This window comes from Salvelinus alpinus, chromosome 31 (genome assembly GCF_045679555.1).
Source record: "Salvelinus alpinus chromosome 31, SLU_Salpinus.1, whole genome shotgun sequence".
Lineage (NCBI taxonomy): Eukaryota > Metazoa > Chordata > Actinopteri > Salmoniformes > Salmonidae > Salvelinus > Salvelinus alpinus.
The window spans coordinates 19,201,427-19,216,077 of record NC_092116.1 but is presented as its reverse complement, the minus strand read 5'-3'; the positions used below and the strand labels follow the sequence as shown (position 1 = coordinate 19,216,077).

General features: G+C 42.7%; 1 protein-coding gene across 1 annotated transcript; it reads right to left on the bottom strand.

Moving 5' to 3' along the window:
• Nucleotides 1-1,018: 1,018 nt before the first annotated feature.
• Nucleotides 1,019-14,369, bottom strand: LOC139561088 (shootin-1-like). The gene is made up of 17 exons (XM_071377930.1): nucleotides 14,240-14,369; nucleotides 10,807-10,856; nucleotides 10,549-10,609; nucleotides 8,272-8,366; nucleotides 7,883-8,042; nucleotides 7,561-7,658; nucleotides 7,391-7,472; nucleotides 7,189-7,283; nucleotides 4,898-5,044; nucleotides 3,907-4,060; nucleotides 3,408-3,564; nucleotides 3,079-3,137; nucleotides 2,617-2,714; nucleotides 2,468-2,497; nucleotides 2,322-2,375; nucleotides 1,942-2,122; nucleotides 1,019-1,649 (listed from the first exon to the last, which is right to left on the bottom strand). The coding sequence occupies exons 1-17, from the start codon at nucleotides 14,274-14,276 to the stop codon at nucleotides 1,498-1,500; spliced, it is 1,710 nt and encodes a 569-aa protein (XP_071234031.1). The 5' UTR covers nucleotides 14,277-14,369; the 3' UTR covers nucleotides 1,019-1,497.
• Nucleotides 14,370-14,651: the final 282 nt, after the last annotated feature.

Genomic DNA, 14,651 nt, shown 5'->3' with positions numbered 1-14,651 from the left:
GGTGAGAAGACAGGCAGGTTACAATCAAGACAACAAAAAATGCAGAACACTTCTAACTTAATCCCAACGATTAAGAAGGGTGATAAGATGGTGACCTCATCCAAAGATGTGTGTTTCAACATTTTTATGAAGACTTATATACATCCTCCTGTTCAGCGAGTCCCATAGATATGGATACTTTTTTTGTCTGGTATGGAATTACGTAGATTACCAGATAGCCAGGTAGAGGATCTAGACTGTACTATAACAGATAGAGAGACGACAGAGCCTGGGAACCTGAGCTAACAGCCTCAATGTGGATTGTAAGATTCTTACTAAGACCCTTGAGATATGCTTAGAGAGAACACTTCCTAAAATCATAGTGACCAAGTAGGATTTATTAAGAACAGGACCTCAACTACTAATATGAGGCTCTTAAACCTCATGTGATTAAACTGCTCAAATATGGTTCCTACCGCTGCTGTCTCCTTAGATTCTGAGAAGGCATTTGATAGGGTTCTTAAGAGAAAAGCCCACTCTAGCCTATGAAAATGTGCTTTTATACATGGATAGGGGTTCTTTATTCCAATCCTAAAGCAACAGTACTTATGAATGGAATTATGTCTCCTTTTTTTAGTCTTTCTAGAGGCACAAGGCAGGGCTGCTCACTTTCCCCTCGCCTATTTGCCATAGTTTTAGAGCCTCTTGTGACAGTGATAAGAACAGATCCAGAAATTAGTGTTGTCCATGGAGGAGGAAAAAACGATTATTTAATTGTATTGCATCATATTCTAGTTTGTCAGGCTACAAAATTAATTGGAATGAGTCAGAAGCAATGCCAATTAATGCCATATGTTAATCTTGAACCGTTACCCCATTATTGGAAGGTATTCCTAATGTTTTGTACACTCGGTGTATGTAGTCCACTGTGTTAATCCTTGGATCCTTTGAACCCATAAAAGCAAAGCCACTCATACTGAAAACGAGTATGTAATAAACATAACACATTTTTAATTTAAAGTAATGTGAATAAATGAGATTAGAGCCTTATAAGTGATAGTAATGGGACGTTACTACCATCATTTGATTTATTCTGTTTTGTTACAGCATTCAACCAACATTATTCATTTATTGTAAAAAAATGTTTTAATGCTAAACCGAAATTGAAAATGTGATAATTTTTTTAGAAACCAAACTGACCTCAAAAAGCCCTAATCGCTCAGCACTAACCATATAAATCTATACATTAAAATATACAGTGCATCAATATGATTGTGTTACAACAGTGTTCCCAAAACCTCTCCTTCAGTACCCCTAGCCAGTCCACACATTTGATGTATTCCAAAACTAACCAGCTGATTTAACTAATGAGGGGTTTGATGATTAAAGGTAAGATGACATTTACGTCAGCTGTGCTTGGAATACATCAAATCAGTTGACTGGCTGGGGGTACTCCAGGAGAGGTTTGGGAAACACTGTGGGACAGTATCCTAACACTAATCATCCCTTTCCCAAGTATCAGATCTCCTCCTGGCAGATGATCAGTTCTGATGCTCTGATACGAGAGTTCCTCTTCTCTCTGTTCTGCTGGAGCCTCCTGAGCACGGGGGTGCTGCCACGATCTCCTGTGAAGAGAAGGGCACCTGCTGCTGGGCCACCCGACTGGGGACCTGGGGGGCACGACATATGGTACATTAAAAGTATGCTAAAATAATACTGTAGGTAAGTGAAAGATATCACTATGTGGGTTAATGATGTGTCCTCCTGGCCCCTCGTTTGTTATCATCTCTTTCAATCTTCCTCTTCTTGTTCGCGCCATTAAACACCAGACCATCTTTCAATGTAATACCATCAATTTAGTCCAAGTGAGCAAAAGAACCAGAGAGGACCCCTGCAAAACTTTAAAAAAGAAACTGACTGACTGTCCCCTATTCCCCAAAACAAAGGATGGAGATGCTGCACCTTGGATTTTGGTGATGGGAGGGGCTGGGGAGGGGGTTGGGGAGGGGCCGGGGGTGTCCTGTCCATCCCCCATGGCCCGCCTCCTCCTCAGTAGCACCAGATGTAGCTCCGCCTCCCCTATGTTTCGGCTTATCCTCTTCCGTGACCCCGCCCTCCTGTGGCCTGGGCGTTTCATGGTATCCTGGGATAGGATAGGTCAACCAATCAGGATAGGTGAGGAGGGTAAACCAATCATGTCAATGAAAAGAATAGAAAGTACAGTAAACCAAGCAGGGTTTGACTTCTCAAAGCCTCCATAGTACAATATTAATCTCATCGACCTATAGACTCACTAGTAGAACAGCAAATGCGTCATTTTAAACATTTCGTATTGATCTTACCAGCATTCCTTTTAGATCCAGCACGGCTGACTTTCTCTTCTCACTCCTATGGTCCTGTGATTTGATAAATTAATACAGGATTAGCATTTTAATACTAGATAATCTTTATAACACTATTATAATAGGAAAGGCGTGAAAATTCTCACCCTCCAGGCACTGTCATCTTCTGATCCAGGCTGAGATAGGAGAGAAGCAGTCAGATGTTGGACCACTGTAATTGTCTCTATAACAAGTAGATAGATAGCATGACTGATTGATTGATAAATCAATTGATACATGCACTAGCTCGCCTTACCTGTGGTCTCAGGGTGGGTCTCAGGACGATGCCTTTCTTTATCCTCTCCATCATCTCATCCACCGCTCGGGTCTTCATGTCCACAGAAGGATCTGGCTCTGGTGGAGAGAGAAGACAACACAGTGAGTAGACTCAACCTGAGCTGTAGTGTGTTCAAATATAAAACTTTCATATCAGAACTAGGGTCTTTGTTTGTTGACCTGCTAAACGTTGAAACCTTGAATATCCTGAGCACATACTGTCTGTATATTTTAATAGTAGTCATAGAATGCATCAGTCGTGTAATCATTTCTACTCTGTATGTAATTTCATCTGTTTATGCTGGATTGTTGATTGAAGTGACACGGCAGCATTGGACATAAAGACTCTGGTCTCGATTGGGATTCCCTGAATAAATAAAGGTTAAATAAATAGAATAAATTAGTAAGTCATGTGTATTCATACCACGGTAAGAACACTCACTATTCTTATCAGTGTTGTTGACTGACTCCTTCCTCTTGTTGCGCAGGACGACAAGTTGACTAGACCGGAATAACAGGAAGTAGAACAGAAGGAGTTTTCACTAACATTTACCAGATTCTGCCTTACCTCTGGGTACCACCATCACTTTTATTTAACAAAGGTCAAAAAGCTCACATTTTCAATGTAAAGTTGCCAATAAGTTTAAATTGTTTGGAATAGGATACCTCTATCTCTAACTGGTAATATAGTGATTATGGATACCGCTAATATAGTGATTATGTAGTCATGTATTTATATTTGAATAGAGAACGATATAGTATAGAACCTACTCAACAACAGTGCTGGGGGGAGTTGGGGGCAGGGGAGGAGGAGGAGGAGGAGGAGGAGGAGGAGGAGGAGCAGTGGTTGAGTTGTCCTCCACTGGTTGGTCAGCTTTGGAAACCTGGTCTTTCTCTGTGTCTTTCAGCCTATCCTGGAGATGTTTCACTAAAAGGAAGACAAAGTACCACCAACCACAACAGTGTGTCATATTTTATTATTTTAAAACAGCATTTGTTTGAAGAGTGAAAATAGGGCAAAGAAATATTCAACTCCAGAGAGAACAATTAAAAAGTAAATTATTATTTATACTGATTTTACATCAGGGTACTATGATCACTATGAGCACGTATTATCTAGACTTAAGATTTTAGCCCAAAATATATATGTAAGGCTGCGTTTACACAGGCAGTCCAATTCTCAGAATTGTTCCACCAATTGGTCTTTTGACAGATCAGAATTGGGCTGTCTGTGTAAACGCAGCCATTAAATCGCAGATGTGATAGCTACCTTCTCCCTGGAGGTGGGCGGCAGTGATCTGCGCCTCCCTTAGCTGGGTCTCCATGGTCCTCCTCTCCTTCTCACTGCTCTCCAGCTGGCCTCTGACAATCTGCAGCTCAGACAGAACACTGCTCTCCTCCAGAGCACACTGGGTCTGCTTCACCTGTGATAGTCATATACACAGATATGGATAGATACAGACAGGAGAGACATAATATACGCTCGAAATTAGACTTCCACATTTAAATCGAACTTCTAGACGGGCGGGTTGTTTAGCAACAAAACCGATGCATGCGCAGCTGTGGAGCAAACCAAGTGGGGTTAGCTGAGTGTACAAAACATTAAAAACACCTGCTCTTTCCATGACAAAGACTGACCAGGCGAAAGCTATGATCCCTTATTGATGTCACTTGTTAAATCCACGTCAATCAGGGGAGGAGACTGTTTAAAGGATTTTTAAGCCTTCAGACGTGGATTGTGTATGTGGGCCATTCAGGTGGGCAAGACAAAAGATTGAAGTGCCTTTTGAACGGGGTATGGTAGTAGGTACCAGGCGCACCAGTTTGTATCAAGAACTGACACAGCCGTGGGAAGCATTAGAGTCAACATAGGCCAGCATATTTATTGAAAACATAAATACATTGGCACAATGAGCACTTGTTGTCTCTCAAATACATTGTTACAGTTATTGGTTAGCTAGCTAGCAAATTCTAGCCATATTAGCATAGACGTGACAAAGTCAAAACAGCTCAAAACAAAATTGTATCAATAACAAGATACAACGAGCTGAAACGATTCCCTACATGGTAGCTTCTTATCATTGTTGCTAACTATTTGACCATCCAGAATCACAACACACTGACTTATGCCCCATAGACGCGCGCGCTCATTGTTTTCAGAACGTTGTCAACTAACCCGTCTATTAGGGAGAGACGACTATTCTCTTACTCACTCTCTCTCTGTTTGTCACTCTCTCTCACACACACCTCCCCCTCCCTACCTGGTTTTGGTAGTAGAGCTGTATGTCCTGTAAGGTACTGTTGATGTGGGCCACCTGTTCCAGAGCCTGTTGGAGCTGCATACTTGTCTCTGAACTCTGCTGCTGCACCATGCTCTGTCTCTGGGTTTGCTTCTGCTTCACCAACACCTGCCAGTCAGTCAATCAATCAATCCACAAATTAATACATCAATCCATCAACAACTCAATCAATCAATAATATCGGAACAACATAATTAGAAGAGTAAAAATAAATGGTTTTTCATACCCATGGTATACGGTCTGATATACCACCATTTTAGCCAATCAGCATTCAAGGCTCAAACCAACTGGTTTATAATTGATATTATACAACCGTTATGGTAAGCTCCCCTTAAAAAAGCTATTCATCCATTGCTGATAATGGAGCAAATCTATTTGATAACTTCAGTGACTATCATAAATGCATTGAATGTGTGGAGGCTCATGCATGCGAATCTCTATAAACCTGTAATATAGAGCTGGGAATGGTCACATATATAGTGAAACTAGCTTTAACAAAAGGGTCACAGTCAGGAAGAGAGTTTAGGAACTGAAAAGTCAGTGAGTCACTTTCACTTCTGGCTTCCATAAGTTCAAACACAGCGAGGGTGTAGTGAAAGCAGCCATCTGTATGTTAGGCTACACATCATTACATTTAGTCCAAATTACCCTGGTGTAAGCACTCTAAAGTCCCCATAGCACAAGGCATTTTCACACAGCCAGGGCATCAATTAGGAAACGCTAATGTTTGACAAGCCAAGGGCTGCTGGTGTCCACACAACACGTACACACACACACAGGAGCAGCATCAAACAGAGGAGCCTTTGCAGAGCATTGAGAGTAAAGGAGGCTGAGTTGTGTGGTTGTGTCAGAACAGTAGGGGTCCTTTTCACAGGTAAGGACCCATGCGAGGCGTCCCATTATGTGCCCATCTGGTAAATAGCGAACAGTGCACACAAAGGCGACAATTGACCGTATTCAATGTAAAGTGTCAAGCTAAAGACGGGATGTGTTTAAAGCTATAGTCCCCATTCTCAAACTGCCGCCGTGATGGGTGCTAATTATGAAGCAGAGGGTGCTCTGAGAGGGGAGGCTACTTTTGTTGTCCTCTGAGACGCTAATTTTCTACCGCCACCTTTGTTACAACATGACCAGCTGGGAAATCGGGAGCTGTGTGTGAGTGTGTGCATTTCTCCTTTTACAAAGTGATCATCAGCCTGCCCGTCCCTCCCTTCTCACGCCTCTTTGTATTTCACTGCCCGATTTGTCCTCTTGGTATGAATGCAGAATGAATGGGGATCCCCTCTCTCCCCAACCCTCTCCTGTCCCACAATATGGCCCCTGTCTGAATGAGGAAGTGAAGAAGTACCACCCCCCCTCCTGTCCAATACTCCTCCATTCACTAGAACTGCCCCAGGGCCCTGGTCGAAGCCACTGCTGCTCCTTGTCTCCTTGTGTTACGACCTAGAGAGAGGGGTGAATACCCTTCCCTGCCACCTAGGAATTGTGTATTTGTATTTATTAGGGGTCCCCATTAGCTGTTACCAAGGCAGCAGCTACTCTTCTTGGGGTCCAAACACATTAAGGCACTTACATTACGCACACACAAAATGTACATCATATAACATTATTATGCCACTACAAATCTATATACAATACAACATGTATAATACCACCATACAACAATATTACAATGTACCTGTGTGTAGAGTACGTGTGCGTCTATTCACAGTCCACGTTGTTCTTTAAGGTGTAGCTGTATCTGTTTTTTTCCCGATTTGACTGCTTGACTGAGTTACTTGATGTGGAATAGAGTTCCATGTAGTCATGGCTCTACTGTATATAGTACTGTGCGTCTCCTAGCCTGTGTTCTGGACTTGGGGACTGTGAAGAAGTCTTGTGGGGTATGAGCTGTGTGCTAGTTGTTTGGACAGACGGCTCAGTGCTTACAACTTGTCAATACCTCTCACAAAGACATATAGTGATGCAGTCAACCTCTCCTCTACTTTGAGCAGCACACACACTTTCAGAAACATAAACACACACATGTACACACCGACGAATGCACACGCACACACACACACACACACACACACACACACACACACACACACACACACACACACACACACACACACACACACACACACACACACACACACACACACACACACACACACACACACACTTTCAGAAACATAAACACACACATACTGTATGTACACACCTACGAACGCATGCATATACACACAAACACACACAGCGTTGTGTACCTGGTGGGCGAAAACTTCTGCGTGCTGTCTGAGGCCCTCCTCCAGCTCCAGTTTCTGACTAACCTCTGTGAACTCCTCTGTCACAAGCTGGGACACTGTGGACATGCACACACACATGTAAAACATTGAATATGACATTGGTATGAGGTGAATAGAGTGTATATTATGAGGAACACTGATATGTGTCAGAGTGGGGTCTCGCCTCTCTTCATCTTATTCATGGTCTTGTTCTGTTTGGACAGTTTCTTCAGTATGGCCTCTCTCTCATCAATCTCTAGGGCCAGCTGAATAGGACATGTAGAAGAGTAGGAGACCATAAATACTCAAACGCAGTACACACACGTCTAGAGTCTGTCCGTCAGTGCTAGATACCTGTTCTTTGAGCTGGATCTGCTCTGCCCTCAGGGCCTCCACCTGCTCACACAGCCGCAGCTTCTCCCCCAGCAGCTGGTCCACCGAGGCCTGCAGTTCTGGCCAGGACGGGGGGGGAAGGATGGAACAAAAGGAGAGATGAAAGAGAGGGAAGGAGAGAGACAGGAAGATGAGCAGGTATCTTAATAACATTTTCCCGATCGGTCGAGTAAAAGTACAAAAACAATCCTCTCAAATCTCAATTCTATAACTTTTATCTGTCACTCATGTTCATAAAGGACACCGTATGAGTTCCGTGTGGTTATTGTGTAAGTCTCTGTACCTCTTATCTGGGCCTGTCCTTGCAGCACGGCATCCTCCCCGCTGTCCCCATCAGGGTCGGGATCGACCCCAAGGTCAGCCTCCAGGTTTTCAGGAAGCTCTGGGATGAATGGCAGCAGAGCCTGGCTCCTCCTCTTCAGAACCTTGTTGTCTTTGGTCACCTTTGTGTTCAAGGAGAAGAGATCTGTTTAGAGCATTGTTTCAGTGTTCCACAGGGTATGCAGGCTTTTGTTCCAGCCCAATAATGACTTGATTTGATTAGGTGATGTGTTTGTTACTACTGGGCTGGCACAAAACCTACACACCCAAGTGGAACACGGACTTGTTAAGTCAATGACGTAACCGAGACACTCAATGGAGTTGAACTACAGTACCCATAAAGCACCCCACCTTGACAGCCAGGGCCTCTGCACTCTCCCTGCAGGAGCGTTCAATCTGGAACTGCATCTCCAGAACTTCCATCTCCTTCAACAGCTGAGAGGACACTGAGGAGAGACGAGATATAGGGAAGAGAAAGACGGGGAAAGAGAAATAGATAGTGGGGTGAGACAGAGAATATATAGACTCCTGCTTACATATGTCATGAAAGCTACACTACTTTGTCACAAATATACAGTGCATTCGGAAAGTATTCAGACCCCTTGACTTTTTCCACGTTTTGTTACATTACGGCCTTATTCTAAAATGGATGAAAGTTTTTTTTCCTCATCAATCTACACAATAACGAAGCAAAAACTATTTTAGACATTCTTTTTATTTTTTTTATTTTTTTAGCCCCTTTTCTCCCCAATTTTCGTGGTATCCAATCGCTAGTAATTACTATCTTGTCTCATCGCTACAACTCCCGTACGGGCTCGGGAGAGACGAAGGTCGAAAGCCACGCGTCCTCCGAAGCACAACCCAACCAAGCCGCACTGCTTCTTAACACAGCGCGCCTCCAACCCGGAAGCCAGCCGCACCAATGTGTCGGAGGAAACACCGTGCACCTGGCCCCCTTGGTTAGCGCGCACTGCGCCCGGCCCGCCACAGGAGTCGCTGGAGCGCGATGAGACAAGGATATCCCTACCGGCCAAACCCTCCCTAACCCGGACGACGCTAGCCCAATTGTGCGTCGCCCCACGGACCTCCCGGTCGCGGCCGGCTGTGACAGAGCCTGGGCGCGAACCCAGAGACTCTGGTGGAGCAGCTAGCACTGCGATGCAGTGCCCTAGACCACTGCGCCACCCGGGAGGCCCTGACATTCTTGCAAATGTATAAAAAAACTGAAATATAACATTTACATAAGTATTCAGACCCTTTACTCAGTACTTTGTTGAAGCACCTTTGGCAGCAATTACAGCCTAGATTCTTCTTGGGTATGACACTACATGCTTGGTACACCTGTATTTGGGGAGTTTCTCCCATTCTTCTCTACAGACCCTGTCAAGCTCTGTCAGGTTGTATGTGGAGCGTCGCTGCACAGGTATTTTCAGGTCTCTCCAGAGATGTTCGATCGGGTTCAAGTAGGGGCGCTGGCTGGGCCACTCAAGGACATTCAGAGACTTGTCCCGAAGCCACTCCTGCGTTGTCTTGGTTGTGTGCTTAGGGTTGTTGTCCTGTTAGAAGGTGAACCTTCACCCCAGTCTGAGGTCCTGAGCGCTCTGGAGCAGGTGTTCATCAAGGATTTCTTTGTACTTTGCTCCGTTCATCTTTCCCTCGATCCTGACTAGCATGATGCTGCCACCACCATACATCACCGTAGGGATGGTCCCAGGTTTGCTACAGACGTGGTGCTTGGCATTCAGGCCAAATAGTTTAATCTTGGTTTCATCAGACCAGATAATCTGGTTTCTCATGGTCTGAGAGTGCTTTAGGTGCCTTTTGGCAAACTCCAAGTGGGCTGTCGTGTGCCTTTTACTGAGGAGTGGCTTCCGTCTGGCCACTTTACCATAAAGGCCTGATTGGTGGAGTGCTGCAGAGATGGTTGTCTTTCTGGAAGGTTCTCCCATCTCCACAGAGGAACTCTGGAGCTCTGACCATTGGGATCTTGGTCACCTCCCTGACCAAGGCCCTTCTCCCCCGATTGCTCAGTTTGGCCGGGCGGCCAGCTCTAGGAAGAGTCTTAGTGGTTCTAAACTTCTTCCATTTAAGAATAATGTAGGCCAATGTGCTTGGGGACCTTCAATGCTGCAGACATTTTTTTGTACACTTCCCCAGATCTGTGCCTCGACACAATACTGTCTCGGACCTCTACGGACAATTCTTCGACCTCATGGCTTGGTTTATGCTCTGACAATTGTGAGACCTTACATAGACAGGTGTGTGCCTTTCCAAATTATGTCCAATCAATTGAATTTACCACAGGTGGACTCCAATGAAGTTGTAGAAACATCTCAAGGATGATCAATAGAACCAGATGCAACTGAGCTCAATTTCGAGTCTCATAGCAAAGGACCTGAAAACTTATGTAAAAAATGTATTTCTGTTTTTAATTTTTAATACATTTGCTAAAATTCCTAATAATCTGTTTTTGCTTTGTCGTTATGGGTTATTGTGTGTAGATTGATGAAGAAAAACATGAATTTAATCCATTTTAGAATGAGGCTGTAGCGTAACAAAATGTGGAGAAATGAAAGGGTCTGAATAGTTTCCGCATACACTATATGGATATTGATTGGTGCAGCTCACCTTCCTCCATCTCAGATAGCTTCTGATTGGCTTCATCCCTCTGCTTCTCCAGAATCTCACACTACAGGACAGACCAAACAAATATACACATATACACACAGACTAGTCTCTGACATACTCTCTCATCATCTGTTTAGGCTACCGGTATATAAGAGCTAAATATACAAGTCTTAAGCTACGTCCATGGATTTAACATGGGACGATTTGTCTCTATCCAACAGAGAAACCATAGAGTCTCACAGATGTTACTAAATATACCTGAATGTCTCCTTCATCTTCAGAGGAGCAGCTGCTTTCTCCACCAGAGGCTGTGAAAATATAACAAAATACTTTCATTTATCAAAATGTACAGTTATTGCAACTTATGGCTCTTCTTCCCAATATTAATCACAAATAAGTGGTTAATAAATGAGGAAGAAAGACATTAATGCAGCGTTCACGTCATGTCGGAAACTCAGGACCTCTGAGTTAAAATGAACATAAATGATTTGCATAGAGCTTCCTATTGGTTGATTCTGATACTTCCCAAGTGGGAAACTCGGGTATCATCTTTCTACAACGAGTAAGCAAGTCGAACATTTCTGAGTTTCCGACATGACGTGAACACGGCACCAAATCCTAACGAGTCAGGTTTTCCTAATCCTATAGAGCCCCACAGTGGAGGTGTCATAATACCCATAAAACCTAGCGGTCAAACAGGGAAATGGTTACACTTATTTTTCCACCATTAATTTTAGAAACACTTACAATAAGGGCTGTGTTTTGTGAAGGCTTACCCTGGCGTGACATTTTGGTAACCATGTAAATTTCTCTCAGACAAGGTGACTTTTATCAAAATATTCAGCTCTATTTACTCTCAGATTCTAAAATGCGAATTAGCATCAAAGTAGACATCATGCAAGACTACAAATCCCTGCAAGCTCCTGCATGTAATCTCTAGCTGACACCTTTGTGTCAAGTGAAAACTTGCACAAGACAGTTCAACGAATTGTCATTTTTTTAAAGAAATGTTGCAAATGTATTAAATAATACATTAAGCTAATATTAGATACTCAATCCAGATATTATTACACTTTCCTCGATTTGGCAGTCTCGTCCAGATCATCATGGCATTTGTAGTTCTTTATGGTATCCATATTAGCAGCTAATTACATTTCATTTTTGGGGAGTAAATACAGGCAATAATATTGATAAAAGTCACCTTGTCCTAGAGAGATTTACATGGTTATGAAAATGTCACACCATGTTATTTTAAGTGTTTCTAAAATCCCATATGGGAAAAATGAATGGTGGAAAAATTAGTGGGACCATTTCTCTGTTTGTCCACTAGGTTTTATGGGTATTATTACTCATACTATGGTAATCTATAAGTGATCCTACAAGAGGAAGCTATTCTGAGGTGAGAATACAGGAAGTGATTCGGAAAGTCTCACTTTCAATATGGATCTGAGCCGTGCCATTCCCTCAACTACACAGAATTATGAACAAGGGATTGATTCTTTACATTTTCTACTCAAAGACAGCTTTATGGAGGGATGTGGAAAATAAATAAGGTACAAGTCACGTCCAATGTTTCATATCATAGTAAATCATTTCACAATTGAGGGATGTTGTAGCATTTTTTTTGCAGAGAGACAGGTGTGGTTATTTCAACGTGATCAGAACCTAATTGAAATTACCAGAATCAAAACTATTCATTCAGTATGCCCTCTCTCTCATCTATCTCTAGGGTCAGCTGAGTGGGACATGTAGAAGAGTAGGAGACCATAAACACCCAAACTCAGTACACACACACACACAGACACATATGCACATACACATACAGATAGGCACACACATACAGTAAAAATGCATACAGTTGAAGTCGGAAGTTTACATACACCTTAGCCAAATACATTTAACACAATTCCTGACATTTAATCCTAGTAAAAATTCCCTGTCTTAAGTCAGGATCACCACTTTATTTTAAGAATAGGAATTGTCCGATAATAGTACAGAGAATTATTTATTTCAGCTTTTATTTCTTTCATCACATTCCCAGTGGGTCAGAAGTTTACATACACTCAATTAGTATTTGGTAGGATTGCCTTTAAATTGTTTTACTTGGGTCAAATGTTTCAGGTAGCCTTCCACAGGCTTCCCACAATAAGTTGGGTTAATTTTGGCCCATTCCTCCTGACAGAGCTGGTGTAACTGAGTCAGGTACATAGGTTTTCAGTTCCATTTGCGACCAAGCTTTAACTTCCTGACTGATGTCTTGAGATGTGGCTTCAATATATCCACATAATTTTCCTTCCTCACGATGCCATCTATTTTGTGAAGTGCACCAGTCCCTCCTGCAGCAAAGCACCCCCACAACATGATGCTGCCACCCCCGTGCTTCACGGTTGGGATGGTGTTCTTCAGCTTGCAAGCATCCCCCTTTTTCCTCCAAACATAACAATGGTCATTATGGCCAAACAGTTCTATTTTTGTTTCATCAGACCAGAGGACATTTCTCCAAAAAGTACAATCTTTGTCCCCATGTACAGTTCCAAACCGTAGTCTGGCTTTTTTTATGGCGGTTTTGGAGCAGTGGCTTCTTCCTTGCTGAGCGGCTATTCAGGTTATGTCGATATAGGACTTGTTTTACTGTGGATAAATATACTTTGTACCTGTTTCCTCCAGCATCTTCACAAGGTCCTTTGCTGTTGTCCTGTGATTGATTTGCACTTTTCGCACCAAAGTACGTTCATCTCTAGGAGACAGTACGCGTCTTCTTCCTGAGCGGTATGACGGCTGCGTGGTCCCATGGTGTTTATACTTGCATACTATTGTTTGTACAGATGAACGTGGTACCTTCAGGTGTTTGGAAATTGCTCCTAAGGATAAACCAGAATTGTAGAGGTCTACAATTTTTTTTCTGAGGTCTTGACTGATTTCTTTTGATTTTCCCGTGATGTCAAGCAAAGAGCCACTGAGTTTGAAGGTAGGCCTTGAAATACATCCACAGGTACACCTCTGATTGACTCAAATTATGTCAATTAGCCTATCAGAAGCTTCTAAAGCCATGACATCATTTTCTGGAATTTTGCAAGCTGTTTAAAGGCACAGTCAACTTAGTGTATTTAAACTTCTGAGCCACTGACATTGTGATACAGTGAGTTATAAGTGAAATGATCTGTCTGTAAACAATTGTTGGAAAAATTACTTGTGTCATGCACAAAGTAGATGTCCTAAACAACTTGCCAAAACTATAGTTTATTAACAACAAATTTGTGGAGTGGTTGAAAAACGAGTTTTAATGACTCCAACCGAAGTGTATGTAATCTTCCGACTACAACTGTATATTTATTCAGGATTCATATAAACTTGTGGTTGCATCACTAACAACATACTACCAAATGAATTTACCACCAAGTACAGACAAGGTCGACCTACTAAAACTGCTGGTAAGCTAGAAAAGCCAAAAAACTGAGGTAAAGAATCGGAGTCCTTGAGGCTTTCTCAACAATATTGAGACATTGTGTCCGGTTTGGTCCTTAAACAGCCTAGGCTACCATAGTCGACATGGGTTCAACTCCGACCCACTGCCCTTCTGACTCGCAGTCTCTCCTACCTTTCCTGTCTCCTGTTCACTGTACTATCTCAATAAAAAATACACAAAACCCTTAAATATTATATATATTGAGTAGTTGAAAGTTAGTCTCACCGGCAGCGTTGCTGTCTTCCCCTTGGGTCCACATCATAACCCAGCTATGCTCTGGTTCTGGTTCTAGACTGTGGTTCTCTGACTACTAGACAAAGAGAGACTAGTCTTCCTTCTACAGTCTCTGTGTTCTGTTGTAACTCGTGATCTTTCCCTTCCTTTGACTGACACACAAGCCCCAGTGTGTAGGAAAGGGAACTGAAACTCTTGACTTTAAGTGTTACAAGATGGGGAGTTGTTCACACACTTATTTCAGAAGTGAATACACTTTAATAGTGTGTATTTTAGTAAGACTAGGACAACTGCATGGATTCTGCTAAATAGTCAAATAATGGTACCCAAACTATCTGCACTGACTATATATTCCACTGACCCTGCATACACTCACTAGACTATATATACAAACCATATACAC